At 39.0% G+C, this 22,930-nt stretch overlaps 1 protein-coding gene across 1 annotated transcript in view; it reads right to left on the bottom strand.

Annotated features, from left to right (window-relative positions):
• Nucleotides 1-357: 357 nt before the first annotated feature.
• Nucleotides 358-22,930, bottom strand: part of LOC104273862 (transmembrane 9 superfamily member 2-like) — a gene marked incomplete at its 5' end in the record, with an annotated part of 32,830 nt that continues 10,257 nt past the window's right edge. Inside the window, 10 exons of the mRNA XM_009869318.1 lie at nt 358-975; nt 8,622-8,793; nt 9,212-9,323; nt 10,760-10,911; nt 11,503-11,662; nt 13,918-13,975; nt 14,147-14,266; nt 15,825-15,957; nt 20,079-20,187; nt 21,098-21,177. Of these exons, the coding sequence (XP_009867620.1) occupies nt 908-975; nt 8,622-8,793; nt 9,212-9,323; nt 10,760-10,911; nt 11,503-11,662; nt 13,918-13,975; nt 14,147-14,266; nt 15,825-15,957; nt 20,079-20,187; nt 21,098-21,177 (1,164 nt within the window). The remainder of the gene's footprint in view (nt 976-8,621; nt 8,794-9,211; nt 9,324-10,759; nt 10,912-11,502; nt 11,663-13,917; nt 13,976-14,146; nt 14,267-15,824; nt 15,958-20,078; nt 20,188-21,097; nt 21,178-22,930) is intronic.

The raw sequence follows: 22,930 nt of genomic DNA, 5'->3' as shown, positions 1-22,930 counted from the left end.
CCACTAAATTCACAGCTGAACTTCCCAATGAGCTGCACAGTCGTCACAGGATGAGGAACGGACAAGATGTGCATTTCAAAAGGCTAAAAGAAGGAAAAGGTTTTTGCTCTTTGATAGAAAATAATAGTTAGCCACGCAAGAAGTATTTTGGGGAAAGTTAAGAGTGTCAGGCTGATGAATCCATCAGCCACGAATTCAATTGACCTACTGGTTCTTTCGCTTGCACAATTTACGGCCACAGTCACAGCCAAACTCCTCATAAACAATGTCAAACTTGAAAGCTATCAACTGGCCAAACTAATGTGATCAGTGTCCAAGTCATGAAGGCTTAATTAACAAGAAAGAAAACAAGTCAGCTGGAGTTGTGCAGTTTTATTTGAACAAAAACCAGTGTCGGTATTTTTAATAAAGTCTACATTACACTAAATGCATGTACATTTGTAAGAAGATATCTAGCTGTAAAGAAGGTGCAGGATAATATGTACAATCATAGTTAAGTTAAAAAAATTCACATTTTACATAGATTTACTTGACAGTCCTACGTTTTCATGGTATATAAATGGTAACCAAAAGAGGTAATAAAAAGAAAAAAAGTCACAAGGAATTTCAGCTGGAGGACTGTGTAATGCACTCATTTTTCAGATAAACTAGTTCACAGAATTTTTATTTGTCCTAAATCAAAATCTGGATATAATTTTAAGATTTATTAGCATTAACATATTCAATGCGTATATTGATGTAAACATTTTTCCGATGGTGCCATTTCCTTCTGTAAAAATCTTATTTTATGCTGTACTCTGCTTTTCAGCTTTTACAAACTAGAATAATTACACAGGTTGTTTTTTAATACATAGTAAAAATTATCAAAGAGCAAGGGAGATATGTTCAAAACACACTCTGAAGCTTTTCAGTCCACTTTCACAACACTGTAAATCTTACTTACAAACCAGAAGCAGGCAAAAAATCCAATAGTCCCTAAAACGAGAAAGTGAAAATGGTCAGTTTATCTTAGTTTGCTCCGAGATAAAAATCTAACAATACTTCCTAGCAGGACAGAACATAACATTGTAATTCAGCAAACTATCCAGAATAACAGCACTTGCTAAATTTAACAACACACGTTCAACCCGAGGCAAAATTACTGATTTAGATCAAAGAGGACTTTTAGGACTGGGCGGCCTGATGTATGCTTAAACGACCGGAGGTGATGCTGGAGGTGATGCTACTATCCCCGCCAGCAGGCACACAGCACCATTTAAGAACCTGACTTTTATATGTACACAAAGTCAACACCTACCTGGGGTTTTTAGGTCTCGGTAGTTCACAGCCACCTATCAATTACAACACAAAACAAGGACGCCGTGCGAAAAAATCACCGGGCCCTGTTTTCTGTTCACCATGCTCTATTTACCCTCAAGACCAGGGAACTTGTTGCCCTGTATATCCTGTTACTCCCTTATGCTGAAGCAATGCTCCAAGCGCTGCAAGTATCAGATCAAACCAGCAGTGACACAAACCAGAACACATAATTTTGTGTAACGTGTATTCGAGCTGCAGATTTTCTCATTATGGGTCACTACAGAGAATAAAAACACACACAAGATCGGGCAACTGAGCATCTTCATGACCAAAGAAACCTGAAGGCTATTAATTACAGAGATACCACTTCAAGTGCTAAAAAAGCCCTGGAGCCACAGCTGATGGGAGGCTGGGAGAAAGTACCAGGACCTGTTTGTCCTGTTCCCATATCCCTTCCTGGGCACACTGCTTGGGAGCCGGCGTGCTTGGGTAGCAGACCTCTGGTCTGGTTTGGTAGAGCCTTCCCTGATTTCTTAGCAATCCAGTTCTTCCAACCCAACAGTAGGAGAAGAAAACCCACAACTACCTTCTGCAGGGACTTTGGGCCACACGTCAAATCCTGCGGCTTGGGTTAGCACAGCGCAGAGTAAGACGGTAGGGACAGGATATGACACTGAATGAGATGAGTCTATAATTTTCTTTTTTCACATTGAAGAACAAGTCTGTAACTTGCCCCTGTAGTCGTTGTTATGGGGCAATTGCAAAGACATTGTCCATTCCATTTATTTTCAAATTGCTTTAGGAATTTAGTATGCAGGGAGACATTGAGTACCATGCAATTAATTAAGTCTCAAGCCTCTAAGGGAAGTGATGCATCGTTCCTCATGCTTTCACCTAGGAGTAAACTGCCACACCAACGTTAAACCTTACCGGCTAAAAAGGGAAGGTCTCGGCTTCCACTGAATTCACTCTCAGAGACACAGCTCCATGCCAGCCCTGTGACAGCACTTACAGCTACACTACAAGCACTCGCAAGATCACGCACTCAGCTCCTCCAGCTTCACATTCATCCCTGCCTGTTGGTACAGCTCATGTTTAACATCAGCCCCAACTTTTTTCACTATTTCATTGTGCCTGATTTACTAACTAGGAGGTTCTATATTAAGCACTCACCTTTTCTACATTCACTGTTTCTGCCTTTCAGATCACACCTACACACTTGATGAGGAACCTGTCTTCGGGTGCTTAGTACCTATGTGCCAATTCACGTATTCTTCGTGCTACCATGTATATTTGCAGTTAAAGGCATTTTGACAGCCTACTATTATACGCCACAGATTACCCTTTCCCTCCAAGTTCGCAGTTATCATCCTCTGGAACAGTAGGAGACGGCAGATTTACTGCTGTTGATAGATCAGACACCAACCACAGAAAGAATTTAATTCTTTGTAGGCCTGACATCGCTAAGTCTTTGCAGCCTTTATGGCCAATTCTCGCTCCTTCCTACTGTGTCCAATGCTCCAATATCAGCATTGTTACTCTAAGACTTACTCTCATAGTTTTTTCCTAATAATGGTTCTCAGCATCTGCTTTCTAGTTGTTTTATAACACAGCCCACTTGGAGCCTTTTATGGCTTTGAAAGCAATGTTTTCTCCCAAATGTTTACCAGATGAGATATCTTAAAAATCTATCTGCTCTTCTAGAATAAAGTGCAGTATCATAACAAAAATGTGTAACTTTAACACAAGAACGAGATTTTCCACACAATCTTCCGAGCATGTCATAACTTAATATGGGAACACACTCTAAATCCACAGCATTTTCCTCCAGTTCTTGTCACTTTGAATCGTTTTGATATACCACCTTTCTATAAAACGTGGTCTCATTCTTGAAGACTTCATGCTGTGAACAAGCATTTAATCTATAAACGGATTTTCAGAGGTTACAGTAACGTTGATTTTCAACTTCCCTCCTAAAAAAAAAAGTTTGTTCAGCATACCAAAGACCAAGTACCCCCTGCTCCTTCTTTTTTAAACTTCATCGGAAATTTTGCCAGTGCCGTGGAACTAGGGAAAATACGTGTTTCCTAACACAAGCAGTAAGTGCTAATGGTTTGTCAGACACCTGATTTGAACCAAGAATTTAGAAGCTCAGGACACAAAGGCCAGGCTTGTCAGCAAGATGAAGCCTCATGTAGTCTGTACCTTCCCTGGTCAGTGGAGTTCCCTTCTGCTGTCACCTCCACATCGACAATCAGGGCTTACCAGTATTCTAATTTCTTCCCCCCTTAAAATGTGGGTAAGTATAATGGAAAAAAAATAAAAAAAAAAAAAAAAAAAAAAAAAAAGCATCAAAATAAGGATCCCAAAAGTACCTTGCCTAAACAGTAGAGTCAACAATCAAAGATCAGAATGGTTTAAAGGTTCTGGCAGAAAATCTGCCTCAAGAACCAGTCAAGTCCAGATTTAGAAGTGAGAATTAATAACAACAAATCAACTAGGCGTTTCTTAGTACTTTTTTTTTTATCATGGGCCAAACACTCAGATTAGGAACTTCCAAAAGCTCAGGTCAGCACAGAGTTGTGTTGTTATGTTGTAACATTGCTGATGTTACTGCAACACATCTTGGACCACAGTTAGAATCATTCCTCACTTAAAATGTGCCTTTCATTAGAATAGTAGCACTATTTAGGTAGGCTTTAGATAAGGCCACCGAAGGACCCCACTTATATTTATTTCTTTCAAAACACATTCAAACTGAAACCAAAGTTCTGAAGCACTGTCAACATGAAGCCTATCTCTTGGACTTACTGCTTCGCTGACAGACATCAATGAACGCAACAGGACAAAAAACAAATACCCAAAAGGTGGTTGTGGGTATGGTTTTTTTTAAATAGTTAAAAAGATTCTAACAGTACTTTAAAAAACAGCCCCAAAAAAATCCAACCAAAAACTCCAAAGAAATAAATAACTCCCCTCCACTAGTTGGAAGAGTTAAGACTTCCAAAATCATTTTCCAATTGCTCTAAACTCCTTTCCACTGTAAGCATTTTACAGCTTTCATATGCAGATTTCTATCAAATGACACAGCACAAAGATACCAAACCTCACACCAATTCCTCCAATATGCCTGTAAAATCTGTTCGTTTCAATCCTACAAATTAGTTTCATGGCTCAAATTAAATTACAAAGCATCTGATCAACAGACATTTCAGAACTTTATTTTCTTCCCCAAGTGGGAGACCTTCATATTTTAAAATTCTGCCTTTCTAAATAATCCCTACCAGCCTCGGAAACTGATGCCACCATGGGGCACTGCAGCTCACTGGACATCACGGGTCACCCCAGAGAGGTGCAGCTAAAAGATCATTATTGCAGGAGCTATTTAAAATTCAAGAAGCCGGTTGCGAAGATGTCTCATTTCTTTAGTTAACAAGCCAAATGTGTCCAATGCATCCATTTGTACTTAGAAGGGAGACAATGACATCTCAGTTTTTTGATCTTTTTGTCCTCTGGTTTATACACTACTGAATAGTGTGGGCTGCAATATACAACTACCACCACTCAGCAACAGTTTCCTCAGACCCAGAAAGAGGCACACAAAGCTAGTGTCTTGACTGGGAAAGTTATTAGTAAACTAGTTGGAATGCAAAAATTTTAAAAAAGGATTATTGCACAGAATAATGCCAAAACACATTAAGGAGACTGTTCTGCTCTATTCGTTTCTTCCAGCTTTATTGTTTAATGAAGAAAAAAGAATTCAAAGCACGAACTGATTGTAAGAAAGCAAACAGAAAAGCACTCTGCACTTGGCTGATACTTCTTATGTACCTTAAAAGCTCTCTGTATCATACTGGTTTCAATCACCGCACAGTGGTGGGTGCTTCAGAATCTCGGATTCTAAACACAATCTACCCAGAAGATCAAAACTCAATTTTGAAAATGGCATTAACTCACAAGTGAAAATGATGTTCAAAAATAGAGGTCACTGTAAAGCAACATGCTTTGACTATGTTCAGCATTTCTTCGTCTCCCAGCATAAAATGCATGTAATCATGTAGCTACATCCCCCTTCAACTGCACTTGCTGTTTCCTGAAAGACTAGGCGCACTTTGTACATTAAAATAAAATTGTCTTGTCTGGGGGTGCACGTTAATCGTAAGATTTAACCGGTCAGATTATGCTGTTGTCACCACTGCCGTGCAAGCGTTCAGTTCCTATTTACTTATTCATTACAATCTCTTTCGGAACATCCACAGGACCAGAGCACACCAGCAGGCAGGAGGTACTAACACCGCCCTTGCTGCTTCTGTCACAGTCACTGAGATCTAATAGGCAAGAAGAGAGAAAACCAAGATGCCCAGTGCTGGCTGCCGTGGAACGGCTCAAGATCCCGTTTCGGGAACATCCGTGCAGGAATAGCGCTAGTAATGCAAACCGTGGGAAGGTACATTAGGAAATTCCCTCACCTTCAGCTACTCATGAGGACTGAACCCTTATTTTCCATAGCCAGTGCCAACAAAACAAAGTTGGGTTCTGCTTCCATCATCTCGAACAGCTTACATTTCAGCCCAAAAATCAGTCAGCAAACTAAATATGGGAAACTTATCACAGCATTTTATTAGAAAGGACTTATTACACACTCCATGTACCTATCATACCCATTACCTTTTTGGTGACTAGCTCTTCTATTAAACACAAATAAAACAAAACAGACCATGCAGCTTCCCTCAGGAACCAAAAACATAGCATAGCCTTCACTACTGTCTTTCTATTTTAAAAAAGAAAGACACTGAAAAAGTAACAGCATCACAGTTTTTTATTGTACTTTTGGAGCCACGCTGGCCTCCACATCAAGAACTCCAGGATCAGTACATCTGAAGCTTTTAATACCATTTCAGCAGCTGCCATGAAAATTTCAATTATCATTTTATATATGAAAGGGATATTTTTAATTCTACCAATTTGCATCTTTTAAGCGAAATTGAAATTGGCAGAATAGTAACTAACCTATGCTAAAACCCAGACACATATTAGCATATTGCTTTACTTTAAAAGCAATTAAACCATTTCAGACTATAGTTTGAGGGTTTTAAAAAATATAAACATAAAGATCTATTACAGAGGACATCCAGAGCTTGTCTGTTTCACCAGGATTTAAGCAGAGGTTTAGCTGGCACTATTTCAACTTCTACATTTGCCTTCTAATAACTAAATGTTCGAAGAATTAAATCTTCCTCTTTTTTACCCCCATTTCTTTTTAAAACTTTTTTTTACTTTATTTTGAAGAAATACAAGTCTAAACAACATTAAAAATCTAGTAATAAGTGCCAGTTAATGTTATTATATTTAATTTCTACAGTACCTGTTTTGTTGAAACACATACAGTAATCTTCAGTGTTTTATTATGAACAGTTTTTATTCTGCCTCATATCAACCAGTATTACAGCCAATGAAGAGGGAAGAAGTCGTCTTCACCACTGAACTGACAGTCTGATGCCAGGACTTCCTTTCGTTACTTATTTTAGCCACTCTTTTTTTAACTGCATCGAAGGAGTTATGTGATACATTTCATAAAGCTTACACAAAAAGTAATTACAGCAGGTTTCAATAATCAGGCAGAAGATCTTAAGAAGTAACAATCCGAACCATCAAGCGACTCACCAAGAGATCCTCTTTTACAAATGTTAGGAATGAACGTAAAGGTTGGGTTTATGAACAAACCATTACATATGAACCAGCATTTTCTCCAGTTCTTCATGTTGCTAAGCAGAGCGATGCATAAAAGATGTGACTTCATGTGTTAAACCCACACAACACAAAATGCTCATGGCTATTTCTGAGGGCCAGTACCCCTCAAAGGGCTTCTAATTTCCCGTAACACATGGTAAATGTGGCAGAGGTTTCACATCAACCTTGAAATTATAGTTTGAGCCAAGTGATTACGAACATTAGAGTAATTCTGTAGAAGACATTTAGACTGCGCGAATAACATCAGAGAAGCTGGGCTGCTAAAAAAACGGATCTTTCAAATGGGTTCCTGCCATTAAAAAGCAGTGCTTAATGAGCAGGTAAGGTCATCTGTAACATTGCTACAACTCTCTGTTGTCAACATTTACTTTTTTCCCAGCACCAAACTGATTCATTTGCTAGTAGTGAAAGCTCAAAACATCTTTTAGTCTCTATATGCACAGTATGTCTGACAGTAGAGCTTCTAGAACCAGTTATGAAATCCAGAATCAAGTTACACACCCCTGACATCAAAGTGAAGGAGAACAGCACTTTGAAAATATAAGGGTTTGAACTCTCTGCTAATATAATATGCAATAAAGGAAAATTAATTATACTGTAAGTAAATGTAATTTCAAGTGAGGAAAAAAAAACACCTTTAAAGAATATCTTCCTGTGACGTGTGGTGTAACAAGCCATAAAAATAACACTGCCTAAAGAGTTACAAATTGTATTTAATGTTTCAGGTAGTCTAAATTTGAATAGAATAGAATCATTAAGGTTGGACAAGACCTTTAAGATCATCAAGTCCAACTGTCAAATCCACACCACCATGACCACTAATCCATGTCCTGCAGTGCCACCTCTCCATGTGTTTTGGGCACCTCCAGGGATGGTGACTCCACCACTTCCCTGGGCAGGCTGTTCCAGGGCCTCAGCACTCTTTCAGAAAATAATTCTTTCCTAATATCCAACCTAAACATCCTCCTATCACTAGTTCTTTGAGAGAAGAGACCAACACCCACCTCACTAGAGCCTCCTTTCAGGTAAGTGTAGAGAAAGATAAGGTCTTCCCTCAGCCTCCTCTTCTCCAGATTAAACAAACCCAGTTCCTTCAGCTGCTTCTCACAAGACTTGTTCTCCAGACCCTTCACCAGCTTCGCTGACCTTCTCCAGACACACTCCAGCACCTCAGTGTCCTTGTACTGCGGTGCCCAGAACTGAACTCAGGACTCAAGCTGTGGCCTCACCAGTGCCAGGTACAGGGGCACGACCACTCCCCTGGTCCTGCTGGCCACATCGTTCCTGATCCAGGCCCGGATGCCGTTGGCCTTCTCAGCCACCTGGGCACACTGCTGGCTCATCTGCAGCTGTTGTTGACCAACAGCCCCAGGTCTTTTTCTGCCAGGCAGATTTCCAGCCACTCTCCCCCAAGCCTGTAGCGCTGCCGGGGGTTGTTGTGACCCAAGGACAGGACCCAACACTCGGCCTTTTTGAACCTCATACAGTTGGCCTCAGCCCATTTCACCTAATACTTCTCATCTCAAAAACGGCAACCCCCGTGTTCATCTTAGTTTGAGCAATGTACTTACCAGTGAAAAGGAAAAAAATCAAGACCATTATCATTGTGTAACCGAAGTATAAAATGGTGCTGGCAGTTCCTGTTATCTGGAGTTTGGAGAAGAAGTAATGAACTGCATAGATAAAGAGATAAACTGCTGTAAAGCTGCTCGTCAAGAATGATCGCCACCACCAGTGATAATCCTGAAAGAAACAATAAACCAGTCAGTAGGAGACTCACAGGGAAAATAGAATATAAATAAGTTGCTTAAAAAATTACATTGTCTTATGAAATACATGTAATCATTTAAAATTTATCTCACGAAAAAAAAATTTCCAACATAGCATGTAGGTTTTTTTTCCTTTCTCAACATCAGCTGTAGTGCTTCCACTATGAACATGAAATTATTCTGCAATTAAGAGTGTTTATTTTTGCTTATCTACTGTGAACGGTGGCCTTTGAAGCAGAAGGCACATTTTGGAAGAGTCACTAAGATAAGCATGTCAAGGGCTGACAACACAATCCATTCGCAGTGTCTGGCACATCACTGTACGTGCAAATACTTCAACTCTAACATCTTCCAGCTACAAGTGGTTTCTACGTGAAAACTGAACTTTTTACCTCTGCACACAGATGGAAGTAGCACAGCAAAACTGTAGCCTCAGAACATGTAATTAGAAGAATTATAAAAACTAGAAACAGGAAACCAAACATGTAGTACATCTGATGAGACCTAAAACAAACAAACAAAAAAAGAGTCTTAATTTTTGGTTAAAGTTCTCTGAGTTAATTTATAGTGTTACCTGGCCAGATGCTAAGCTAATAAAAAAAAAAAATTAAAAATAATCCACTCCACTAAGGCAACTTTTTCTAAACCACTATTGGCCAATTCTTTTTTTATTTTTCTCCTCTGAGTGCAGTCTGTAAATAAAACCACTGCTTCACAAGCAATGCTCAATGCCCTCAGTTACACTTCCCTGAAAATGAGCTTCAATTGGCTTTCACAGAAAGCAGCTATAGGTAGTTTCAAGAAATATTTATCACTTCAGGAATCCTTTAGCTTCCCTAACACTTGCAATACCTGTACTCTTCCCCAGTTACAACACCCACTTCCTGCCGCCTACTGCAGGTAAGTTTTCCAAGTGTCTCTGCATTTCCTCACTACATCCAGCCAGATGCTCCTCCACTTCCAGTCTATCCCCAGATCAAGTCTGACTCCAATATAAGGGCTAACCAAACACCAAAACACTCAAACAAAATTCAAGGTAAATATGCTTTTACTTTTTATCTAGTATCTTTCAGATAAGGCAAGTAACCAAATGAACTTAGTGTGACTTCAGAGAGGGAGTGAAAGTTGCACATTCCCTCTAGCACTTCCCATCTGTAAGATAAATAATGAGAACATTTACGAATTCAGTAATTTCAACTACAAAAGCCCAGAGTCTACCTGTGTGTCAGCCGATTACACTTTCCAGCATAGCTATACCACATGGTTTCTACTTTTGTGGAGGAGTAACGTGAAATGCTAACTTACCTACTACATTTGCATTTAAGAACTGATTAAGAAAACTGTTCCGGAAGAATTCGCAACATAAACAGAGGACATCTGAAAAACCTGGCACCTTCAGGTTAATGTTTTCAACTGAATATCAATAAACATCTTGGATTTACACTGTGAGAGTTATGAAAAGATTGCACTGGTTTAATTTTCCATGCAACCGTTTAACTAGGTTTTGGCAAGATCTAGGAGCTGTGTGGATGTTTCACAGGCAGTGAAGTCTTTCTTTTGCAGAATATGGAATCTCAAATTATTGACCCAATTCTGATGTAATAGCTGAAATTGCTACAACATATTAGTTTCACAAATCAAAATATAATTGCACAACAGATTAGGCTCCATTTAACCCCAACAGCATGAAAATACATTTGTACTGTTTAGAGACAGGAAGATAAACCTAAGAAATGGGACTCAAATTTCATACTTCGCAGTTGTCAGTAAGAACAACTAGGTTTATAATTTCTAAGCATGGGAATAAATATGCATGTACTGGAAATTCCACAAGAGTCTGCAAAAATTTGTTTATTCCTCATGTTCATTCATTTGGGATGCTTAAACTCAACTGTGTGTTAATTGGCAAACCAGCAGAACTAGAACCAAGTGATACTCACCAAATGCTATTCAGAATGAAAAAAAGTTGAATAAAAATACAGCCAAAGGGCAAGATACCCCCCATTATGATACCAGGCAACGGCTTTGTGAAGAAGGATTGTTCTGGAATTTGGCGAGGAATCTGGTTTGTACGAACTGGATGTTCAATAGGCTTCAAGAGAAATTAAAATAAATTGTTACATCATAAATAAGATTGTTTTTCTCAGGCATTTAAAGATTTGATAAATATAGCTTAACTTCATTTTCATCCATAAGCCATCACAAGTTATCACATCAAGAAAACAACAAACTTGATACCTATCACTAAGAAAAAAACATACATGCTTTAGATATTTCAACTATTGGTCATTAAATAAGTCAGAACAGAAGGAAAGAAAGCTGTCCAGTCATTAATAAAAGCCACAATTTCTTAGTTGTCTGGCATTATCTCAAACTAGTGAGGCATAAACTGAAGTACCGCTTCAAAAATTAAATTGCTGAGGTAGTACTGAAGGACAAAAGGCAAGCAAGACCTCCAAGAGTTCTATAAAAATCCAATTCTAAACGAGTGGACAAAAAAATCAAAGTTCATGGTGACATAACAAGCATATACTCCGTTTCGAAATCATGACAAAGTGAAACATCACTGTACAATCATCGGGCCACAGATCTTCCAATCCTACCAGTTCCTATGTGCTCAGGGATTCAATAGCTCGGCTGCAGAAGATGGGTGTATTTCAGGACTGTATCCAAAGAGCCCTACCTTCTCTTTGAAGCCAAAATATGCACCAACAAAGGTTAGTGGGACTGAAATTCCAAACCACATCGCTAGGATAGCAACCAAAGTGCCAAAAGGGATGGCAGCTGAGGATCCTTTCACCCACAGAATGAGATTCATAATGAAGAAATCAGCAAAGACAATCCTGAAAAAAGGACAGAAAAAAATATATTTATTTAGTAAAGAATAAATATCTGTTAATATTAAAAGAGCATGAACCAGTTAAGTCTGCATCGAAAATCCGTAGCTTTTCGTCATCTCTCGTTCCCTAACAGTCCTACTTACTTTCAGCAATAGTGCAGTTAATGCGAAAATGCGTACAACACCCAATGCCTACGGCACAAGTACCCTTGGTAAAGTCAGTATTTAAATAAAGACTCCTCTGCATAAAATCAAAAGGCAACAAAAAGACTCAGAGGTAAAAATCCATACATAGAATGTTAAAAGAAAAAATAAAAAATAAAACCCCCTCCTATCTGAATCACATTTCCTATTATTCCTAGTCATTTAATTCTTTTACTTAGGTCCTTCTAACCAGTAAATTCCATCTGAAAACACACAGTGACAGCAAAACCTCATACTCAGGAAGCCACACGTCACTCTTACAACAAACGCACACACTGCTGCAGCATGCGTCACAGCAACATGCCAGCAGAAGGGTGGATTAAAGAGAGCTCTCCCCTGTTTTTTTCAACTCATGCAGTAACACAGTTAAGCATCCGACACCTTTTGACAATTTCAATAAAGACTGCATCAGCCACAACATCTCTCCAGACCCGTTCTTCCGTCACCAGTTAAGTGCATCTGCCTCACTCTCTAAACGTCCTGGGAAAACACTAGAAAACAACTCCAAGGCATATGACAAAGATTTTAAACCCGTCCCGTTCTGAAAGCAAAGCAAAACGTATGCAAGGAAACCCCATATCAAAGCCTGCTTGAATTTCCATTACTCATGGATTCAGAGATGTATCACAGAAAATTCCATCTCAGTTAGGGCCCCTTTGAAGTCCACCCTTGTCTGGGTTTTGTTAAAAAAGTGTTTCTCAGGCAGAATTTAAACTGCCCTGAAGTGAGCATACATGCTCCACCGTATTTGATTTAAAATGGAAGGAGGAAGGATTAGAGCTATAGACAGGCCTTACACTTGCCAAAACTGGAGGAATAGATGTGTTAAATAAGCACACCCACGCAACCCCTGGTGTAAGCATTTGCTGAACAAAAAGATAAAAACGAAATCCATTTTGGAAGTCTCGCTAATCTTTATCATCTGCCCAAGCTCATAAGGCAGACACCACTTACCCCCTCCAAAGTCAGAAAAAAATACTGCAAATGTGAACTCCCATCAGTCTACTGAGACTGTAAGGGCCTTAGGCTGTTTATGATATTATGCAAATTCACTGAACTAGCATAGCATAATCAAGACATCTGTTCTTATTCTACCATCCCCAATCATTTTATTTCTTCAGTGAAACTTAATTTATCTGGGAGTTTAAATGATCATCACAATATTTCTTCCACTGATAAATATTTTCTTCTCTCTCAAGATAATATCTAAATGACAGCAGGGAGATCGAGGCACATTTTGTTCAGCAGTAAGATTTCCTCATAGAAATACTACACTCAGTTGTTATCGAATGCATTACATTTCCTTTGATGAAATTCTATTATACCTATATTTTATTCATTCTGGACTTTTTTTTGGGGGGGAGAGATACCTTAAGAAACTATTTATAACCTTTTCATCAACTTTTACCAAGGACATTTGTCAAAGGGTAGCTTAACATGTACCTGAAGTTGCAACCAAGAAATATGGAAGACTTGCAGAAGAAACTAGTTTCTCCTCCTCTCTTCACTGATCTAATTCCCACAGAAGGTCTTGAGAGCTATGCGAAAGCAAGGAGAGCTACTGCCTTTCCCAAGCACAGCAGTGCCGTATTTGAAACTGGACAATACCAACATTTATAGAAAAGATAACTCATTTAAGAGAATCTCTGCATCTTTCTTACCCAGAGGCATAACAAACATCTACTGTTCAGCACAACAGCAGTGCTGCGGTACCGAATTGGAATCGCCCCATCACTACACTTAACTTTCTGGTGCAGTGATTCTGAAAGGCTGTGATGCCACCAGTCAGGAGAGTCCGTCTACCCCCGCAGTGGGTTACAGAACAAGACACTAAGAAAACATGTTCTACAGCACTAGGCTCCAGCTCCTCAGAACTCACTTTTCTTTGTATTCACAGGTAGTCAATATACAAAAGGAACTTGGAGTTTGGAAAAGGAAAAGGAGCTTGGAGAATAAAGAAAATAACCACACAAACAAGCATCATAATTTACTTTACCCCCCCCTCCTCCCACGTCAGATTCATTTATACTTTAAATGAAGGGAAACAATACTAACCCAGGGCAAAGCAGAGCTGTAAGCAAAACGTTTGTCTTCCACTTCTCGCCTCTAAACGCTGAGGGAAAAAAAAAATAATAATAATTTGAAGTTCAGAACTTTTTGCAGTACAGCAGCAAGAAGGAGATTTGTTGTCCGAGACCCCAGGCCCAGCCTGAGGTTTATACCAAGCTGAGCAATCCGGAATTTAACTTGCGGCACCCCATTAAGAACAAGTGCGCATACTTACTCTTGTACATTCTGGCAGACACATAACCAGCTGGAGTTCCCAGTAAGACCCACAACACCACGGCACAGGTCATCAAAGCACCACGGTTGGCAGGAGAAAGAAAACCAAGGCAAGCCAGGACTAAAGAGACAAAAAGATTTAGTCATCTGTGGCCATGTCAAAATACTCCTGCAACACATATCCCTGCACAGGCTTATCCCTTTCGCTACCAGACATTTAGATGCAGACTATGAGCACACGCCCTCATCTGTCCCCGTCACAGGAGCATACCCCTAATGTCACCATTTCAGTCACAATAAAGCATTATTTCCACCTCATCTTTTAAAGAGAAAGCTTCTTGTAGCCAAAAGACTGAAAAGTAAAATGCCACACAGAGATAAACAATGACCCTGAACCAAACACCTGTGGTCAGTACATACGCTCGCCAAGTAACAAGAGAAGTTTAACATGTAGCATAAAGGACATGCGAGAACAGCAGCTGTGGGGAAGCCAAAAAACTTTAACAGAGCTAAGGGTTTTTTTGTTGGGATGGGAAGCTGCTGGGAGTTTGGGGGCTTTTTTTAGATTTTGGTGGGGTTTTAAGGTAGAAACAAGTGTGAAGATAGAAGATCTTAGAGGTCTGGAGTCACTTGCCTGAAATTCCACAAAAGGTTCTCCGTCACCATGACAGAAAACACTTCACTTAAGAACATGATATCCCAAATATAAGCCTCTTTATTAGAAGAAGGCTGCCTGTGCCTGAACTAAGTGTAGAGGCCAGCCCAGAGATATTCTCAGAAAACGTTTGTCAGTGATCTCTAGTGGGAAGTTTGGTTTTCAAATAGAAAAAAAGATTCTCCTCCCTGTCCCCCACAATTTCCTTCTACACTACACTGGTTGCAGAGGAAACTATTGTAATTAGGTTACAAAAAGCTGTGATTGACGTTGAAAGACAAACCCATCAAGAAAATTCTATTAATGTTATAGTATCATATAAAGAATAGAAAAAACACAGCTTCTCTCTAAAAGACAAAAAAGTCTGAATGAAACCTGGAGTGGAGAAAATTCAAAAATTTCTTATTTTGTAATAATTACCAGTACACTTGCCAGTTCTACTGTACAGTAAGAAAAGGAATGCTCATATACTCTACAGAAAACACACAATAAACCACAACTTGTGATGGGTTACATCATCACATGTCTATCTAACGATTTATGGTAGCCTCTCAATGGTGCATCAGTATTTTTTCACTGGCACATGTTCTTCCTCTTATTTCTGCATGGCTGCAGGCTGTTGTGTCAAACCTATCAGATAGAAAGCGTTCTGAGAACATTAAAGCTTTGATTACATGTCTTTGAACTTGGATTACTGGATACTTGGATAATTTACACCGTGACAAACAGTTTTTGTTTTGTTTTTTTTTTAAAAAAAAAAACACACAAAAAACCAAACTTGTAACAAGGAAGCTTCGCTTCTGCAATCGTGAAGAATCTGAATTAGCCTAGATAGCGCAATGTTTTGAACATCACCACTGTCAACAGCATTGCTGAAGCTATTGAGATTGCTATGAAACAGCATTAATATTTTATTAAAGGAAGGACGTCATTTCCAAATGAAGGCTTCTATTTTTTTTTCATAATATTGCATCTTTCTTACACTATTATACTACAAATACATCACCTTAATAAAGTTACTTACATAAAGTAATAAATGTCATAATGAAAATTTGTGTTCCTTGGCCCAAAAAGACAGACAGTAACATTCCCTTCCTTGGAGGTCTAAACACATCTCCATGAACCAGCTTCCAGCCAAATTCCTCTTGGGCATCTTCCTGTGTAAAATCAACAATGTCTTTAGCAAAGATACATAATGCAATAGTGAATTAACACAAACAAGATGCAAAATACATATTTAAAGTTTGATTAACTTCCAGTTTAGATCCAAAGACAGACTAATTGCATGTGATTCATCACCCATTGATTTTATAACTCCCTCATGGTTCAGTGAAAGAAAAAGGCCGGATTTATCAAGAAAAGCCTCATCTCAAAGCAAGAAAAAACAAAATGTAATTAGCCAAACCATATAACATCATTCTAAATCTAAAACTAAAACAAAGCATTCCATTTAATTTAACTTGGATTACAGTGCTTCAATCTAGCTCAAGCATTTATTCTTTTCTGCTTTCATTACCAAGTGCATCCCTCTCAATGACAATACTGGAAAATAATTAAATGGTCCCTGTACGCCAAGAGCCAGCTCCCTAGAACCACCGGGGCAAGTACAAACGCGCTTTGTCCCACTGCTGGGGTGAACAGATGGCCGGCATGGGGCCGGGGTGCAATCCTCAATCCAGCAGCTCTAAGGAACCACTGCTGAAGAACAGAACTTTTCAATAAAGTCACACAAAACAAATGTGTCCCCCGCACAAAAAACACCACCAAAAAACAACCCAAACACACACAGCCACAGATAACCAACCCCTCAGGAAGATCACTCTCCTCCTCGCAAAGCTGGAAGCTACGGGTGCTGCCGTACGCCTTCAGCAATACACAGCTTATTGAATCTAGGAGTACTGAGTCCAGTTCAAGGGACTGCTTACCGCAAGAATTACAGCACATGAAGAAGAGGGATGGAAAAAAATATGTAAATAGGACTAAAAAAAATGACCAATCAAATAACAAAAGCTATGTCTGCAAAGAAAACGATATCAGGTATCTAGGTATAATTCCAACACTCTTCCAGTGCAGAAACGTTTGGTTAAAGAAGCATAAAGACCACATTTACCTCTAAGTCTGTACTTGAACTGACTGTGATGATGAGAAAGTTTTTGAGGTAAGACAGAAGAAAGACTTTTCCCAGAGGTTTTAAGTAAGGAATGAAATAATTTAAAATTTTCATCCATTTTTGCAAGCTGAAGTAAATGTTTAGTACTCTAGTCCATGACAGAATAAGGAAAACATCGTATAAATTTGGAATGGCTGGTATTAGATTTCTTACGAACACCTAACCCGGCAAATGCATCCAAAAGACACCCTCTGGTTCTAATACAAGCTTTAAAACATAGCTACACAGTAAATACGTTGGTTTAAGAAAAATAAAGAGCAACCAAGCTTGGCAGATTGAGACCTCTGATTGAACTTGTATGGGCCCATGGACCACACTGTTTGTCTCAAAGCTCAATTTTTAATAAAACTCATCCGTCACAGGCCATAAGCTCTAAGTCAGTATTTTCCAGAGTCCAGTATTTTATATTGCTAACCTTTACTGCTCAAAGATGGGGACAAGAATTGTACAACTAATCCAAGTCGGAAGCTACTTTTCATATTTACAAAAAAACACTTGAGGAAATCTACAAAGATACAAAGTATCTTAGCCAATATGCTAAAAATTAGTCTAAGTTTTAAAAAAAGTACAGCAATCCTCACCTTACCCATTTAATTTCACCTAGTTCTCAAATTATTCTAACAAAGATTTCAAGTCCCCTATACTCAAGCGGTCAAGATCGAAGAGATTTAAACAAAAAAGGACAAGAGTTCTATCTCTCACTATTGAAAAGATATTGAGATTAAGTTCAGTTTAGGAACATTTTCTTAGTCATAAGACCTGAAAAATAACCTAAACAATTTCTAACCACTTCATTAACGTATGTCTCACTAAATCTACATCACACTAAAAGCCAGCTGGTAGTAGCTGAAGCTTAAGAGCACATGCTAAGACCACAACCACTGGCTTGTGCGTTGATCTCCAGTAGAATCACCTGCGTTACCTAATTTGCTTCACTGCAGCTTCCTCAGCCCAGGTCCTCTTCTGCACAATTATTTCACCCCTTTTTAAACCAGCTCCTCCAACTGCAACAGATCTTTATGTCTCTTAGAACCGGCAAGAAAATTAAAAATTGCAGTTTTTTGACAGTCACATCTATCCCTGCCGTTATTCATAAAATCTAATGAAGTTTCTACAAGTCTTGCTCTTTATCACATTAAGAATGACCAGTTAATAAAGACAACACAGTATAAGATATTGAACGTAATTTAATTGAGAGATCAAACGGGAGCTTCACAAAAACAATCAGTTAAAGGACGTGGAAAAATTCTCCCACTTTAATTAATGGCTGGATTTGCATTAACAAAAGATATTTAATATCAAAACCACAAAGAAGAATAAAAGTACTTTCAGATGTTTTAGTTTCAGTATGAAATATTTTTGTGCATTTTAAAGTATTTCTTTATCTAGACAGACAGCAGCAACAGTGAAAATCAATCCTTTGTAGTATCTGACATTATTTCTCATCTTTGGCTTGCAGATGCCACTTTCACCAATGAGAAAGAGTAAACTTTACTCAGCCTTTCACTCACAGCCAACTGGTCAAGTTTCTAACTCACATTCCGTTATATTCTCTTCCACCAAGGCAGCAAGCCGCTGTAGGCGCTGCCCCTTTCCCATTTTAAGCAGTACGTATTTCAGAAGAAACTCGCAACAGGTCCTGTCTAATAGCAACAAGCTTTAGTCATTACCAGGTTCAGTTTGACACAATGGTTTGTATTTTTTTAAAAAATAAAATATGATTGACACACACACGCCCCAAGGAGTTTAACACAGCTACAAATCACAAGCGGCGTCGCACACAAACTGCAATATTACAGTCTCCTAACAGGAGACAAAGTTTGTGGTTCCCCCATACTCTCCAGCCACAGACAAAAGGCAACATCAATTTGTATTCATGTGCGTTAATGAGAATCTCTCCCGTAACTTTTAGTTAAGACAACTACTCACACTAATTTCATTATTAGCCACTGGTATAATTTCTGATCCTTTTTGCAATAACCATATGATACAGTTTTGGGTTCTTTTAAATAAGTTGCTTTATGAAGTTGTATAGCATTACACTTCTCACAAAATATAGACCACAAACCTTCCGAGCTTCACAAGTCACGTGCTAGCACAACTGCTTTCTGGACAAGCTATATTACCAACTACTATAGAGAAATACCACCTTGGAACTGGGAAAATTACAGCAAGTGAGCTTCCTAATGCAGCTTCATTACCATGGGGACAATACTCGGCTGCAGTAGTTTTAAGCCTGATCTCCTAAGAGGTGAAAAAACAGTTATCAGTGAAAACAACTGTTGTCTTCACAGGTTTGGTTGTTCAGAATATACAATGTGTTTTTAGACAGAAAATATGCTGAAGCAGGTAGCGAAGTCTTTGCTTCTGTGCTACAAATGTCTCTGCAACAGATACAAGGACAAGTCCTGTGCTAAGGCCACATAAAGTGAGTCACATGAGGGCTGCATCCCACATAATCCTGGGTTGCCAGAGTCACAGAGTCACTCAACAACTGATGCTCGAAGGGACCTCTGGACGTCATCTTGTCAAACCCCCTTGCTCAAGCAAGGCCACCTAGAGCAGGTTACCTAGATGGCTTCTAAGTTTCTGCAAGGATGGAGATTCTGTGAATAACACACTGGCTGTCATACCACCACCTCCGTGTCCAGGCTGACACCATAATGCAGTCACAGGACTTGGTGACCCAGTGCCAGAACACTTCTCAATGTCTGCATCGTGTCTTGTGGCTGTTGGTATACTGTTAAAAGTATTTACTTAAAAAAGAGGCTTTCCTTGTTTGAGACCTTGGAAGAAAGGGACTTAGATTTCAAGTAGGAGTTTGTTCTCCACCAAAAAGTTTCTGTAAATCGCTCCACATGCTTCTGAAACCTGGTCTGTCCTTGCATATTACACATTCATCAAATGACACCAGAAAAGACTGTCACATCTGCCCATGTGTTAGAAAAGATGAAATAGCAATAAAGCTATTTTTAACACAGAGATGTATACTAGCACATATCAAATTCTTTATAGTTACATATCTCTTTAGACTCTATAAAACTGATTAAGAAGACATCAGTATCACCAGAAAAACACGCTTATGTAAAAGTCGGAAATCTTACTCACAGAAGAGTCAATTTGGTTGTATCTTGCAATGTCTTTATGAAGAGTCCTCAGGATGATCATAGCCACCATGCCAGATAGGAACAGAACGATTACGAGGGAATTCATTATACTGTAGATAAAGAAAAAAGTCAAACTTTCAATCCACTTATTCAGGTTTCAGGACATACACCCCAAGTCACATCACACGTACAGCTCAAGTCTGAGGAGTAACCTTAGATAGTCAGACTTTATTATTTTCCCACCTGGAGAAGACAAACTGTTTTAAGCTGTGTACCTTTACAATTTCTTAGGAGACAGAGTAAGCATTATATTTTATGATACACTGTTCATCCTCAGTACAGTTACATATTGCTTTGTTTTCTTCCTCATATAACTCAGAAGTAATTTCCCTAGCTAAACAGCTACAGCTCTTAAAACAAGTTTTATCACGTAGATTTTATATCTATTAATCAGTGAAATCTATAGAATGTCATTCAATATTTTGTAGACACATTTAATCAGTCTTTTTAAACACTTCATATTGCAAAGCATTATCATTTCAATATAAATTGTACATTACTTGATATCATTTGCATCATACAGAGAATAAGTAAGAGCTTTTCATATACATCTTTTACTCATAAAAAAACCTCTTTTCACTGAAAGCAGTTGCCGAGTACAAAACAGAGAGTACACATATGTATGCCTCACCTGGCAGTTACAGAAAGCAAGACAGTGACAAGAATGCTGCAGAGCAGCAACACTTCAGAAGTTCTGCAGAACGGAGATGATAAAGTAAAATGGAAGCTGCTTTCCCTATGGACACTAATGGTGCATTCCTTTGCTGAGACATAATGCTACAGTTGCTCCCAAGAGACAGAAGACTGCTAAAAGTTGCTTCACATATGAAAATGAGAAAGTTTTCTTGCATGAAATCTAACAGACTTTGTTCCAGCACAGCAGAAGTAGTAGCAGAAGTAAAAATAAGAAATCTTTGTGCTCCCCTGCCAGGTTATTCATTGAATAAAACCACATCTTACCTAAACCACTGAATGTTTGTGTGTGGCATGGACTCCAAAATGTAGTCCCATCTGGAAGCCCACTTAATGTTATTCTTTTCCTATAAAGAAATTAAATAGCCATTAACAGAAACAAGTAAAAGTTTGTTGCAGTCTCTGACACATCCAATGCCTTCACCAACCTTCCATTCAGCATGAACATCTAAACTTGGTATCAGCCCTGATAGCAGCAAGATCTCCCTCTTGCACAAATTCAACTCTCGGGCCTCTCGAACGGTATCTTGTTTATTGAAGTCTCCTATCCACATTTTCTACCTTTAACTGAGGTTTCACTAAGCCTCCTCTTTCCATCATTCGGTACATAGCTGCCTGCAGCTCCCAAATGCATGCTGAAAAACAATCCCATCATCACAAGTTACTCCCAGCATAGCAACCTGATTTTGAAACTTCCTTAAACCTACTCTATAATTATGTTTCTAGTTTCCCCTGGAATTTTTCTCTCTCATCATCTTGAAGGTATTTAGCACAAGCTTCCCACTCCCTGCAACAATGCTGTCTGATACAACTATCTTCCACTCCAATTCCTGGCAGACAATTTACTTCCTCTGAAGGATTTAAGAAGAAAATATTCAGCAACTTTCACCTTCAAGACATTTCCACTGTCTTCTAGCTCCTCCTCTAACTGCTTCACGTGAGAGCTGTACAAGTGATGATTCTTTCTGACCCACCCCAAGCTTTATGATCTACAGCCTGCCTCATGGGATGTACACCTGCCGTCCTGCTACCAAATTCTGTCTCCTCACCGGCAAGACGTTCTGCTGAACTTCTTCATTTATTCACCACGTGGTAAGTTTGTAGAGTAATTCTCAAAATTTAGCTGTCTCCAGCCCAGAACTTTTAAGTTCTGATTCATGTTCTCAGTCAAGAACATAAAAAAGAGCTGCACCAAGGTGCAAACCAAGGTGGCTGAAATTACCCCAAGTTGCTCTTTATCAGGCCAATCAGTAGCTGATCAGTTGTTCACAGCTAGCTGGGATGAAGTTTCAGAAGTGTAGTTCTAAAGTCTTAGGGAAGCACCAAACTGCTCACATGTTACATTTCTGTACACTTGTACACCAAACGGTAGAGGCGCAATCATACTGCTCTGTCGTGGTCTTCCCAAGACACCTACACCAATGGTTCTTGAACAGTCAGTGATTTCTTTATGTTTAGGGTGTAAATGAGTCTGCTGGTAATTTTATTTTTCTAAATTCTGATTCATGTTCCCTTGTTTCTCTGAATTACACATATTTACAGTAAGATATAAAAATATTAATATTAAATAATAATATTATCAAGCATTGGAACAGGCTTCCCAGGGAAGTGGTTGAGTCACCATCCCTGGAGGTATTTAAGACATGTAGATGTGTTGCTTAGGGACATGGTCTAGTGGTGGAACTGGTATTGCTAGGTTAACAGTTGGACTTGATTTTAAAGCTCTTTTCCACCCTAAATGATACTATAGTTCTACATACACCTTTCACATAGACAGAACTAAATACTTTGCCTATTTGAATGAATTAAAGCAGACACCACAGCCTTCTCATCAGAATGCATCTGCCATATAAGAAAGGACCATAAAACAGTTACGCGTTTTATGTTTATGTATTCAGGTTTACCAAACCAGTGTTCTCCTATTTAAAAACACTTTTCACTGATAAATACCCCCTTTCTAAAGTGATTTTGAAACTACTGATAAGAAGTAGATCACCTCCAGTATCATTTGGAACCAAGGCTAACGGGTAACCAAGGAAAGCATCCAGCACCCGGTGACTGAGCCATGCCAAGCGCGACCTGCTGGAACCAGCACCTGCG

Source organism: Apaloderma vittatum, unplaced genomic scaffold, assembly GCF_000703405.1.
Source record: "Apaloderma vittatum isolate BGI_N311 unplaced genomic scaffold, ASM70340v1 scaffold20925, whole genome shotgun sequence".
Taxonomy (NCBI): Eukaryota; Metazoa; Chordata; class Aves; order Trogoniformes; family Trogonidae; genus Apaloderma; species Apaloderma vittatum.
This window is presented reverse-complemented; position numbering and strand designations above follow the sequence as displayed.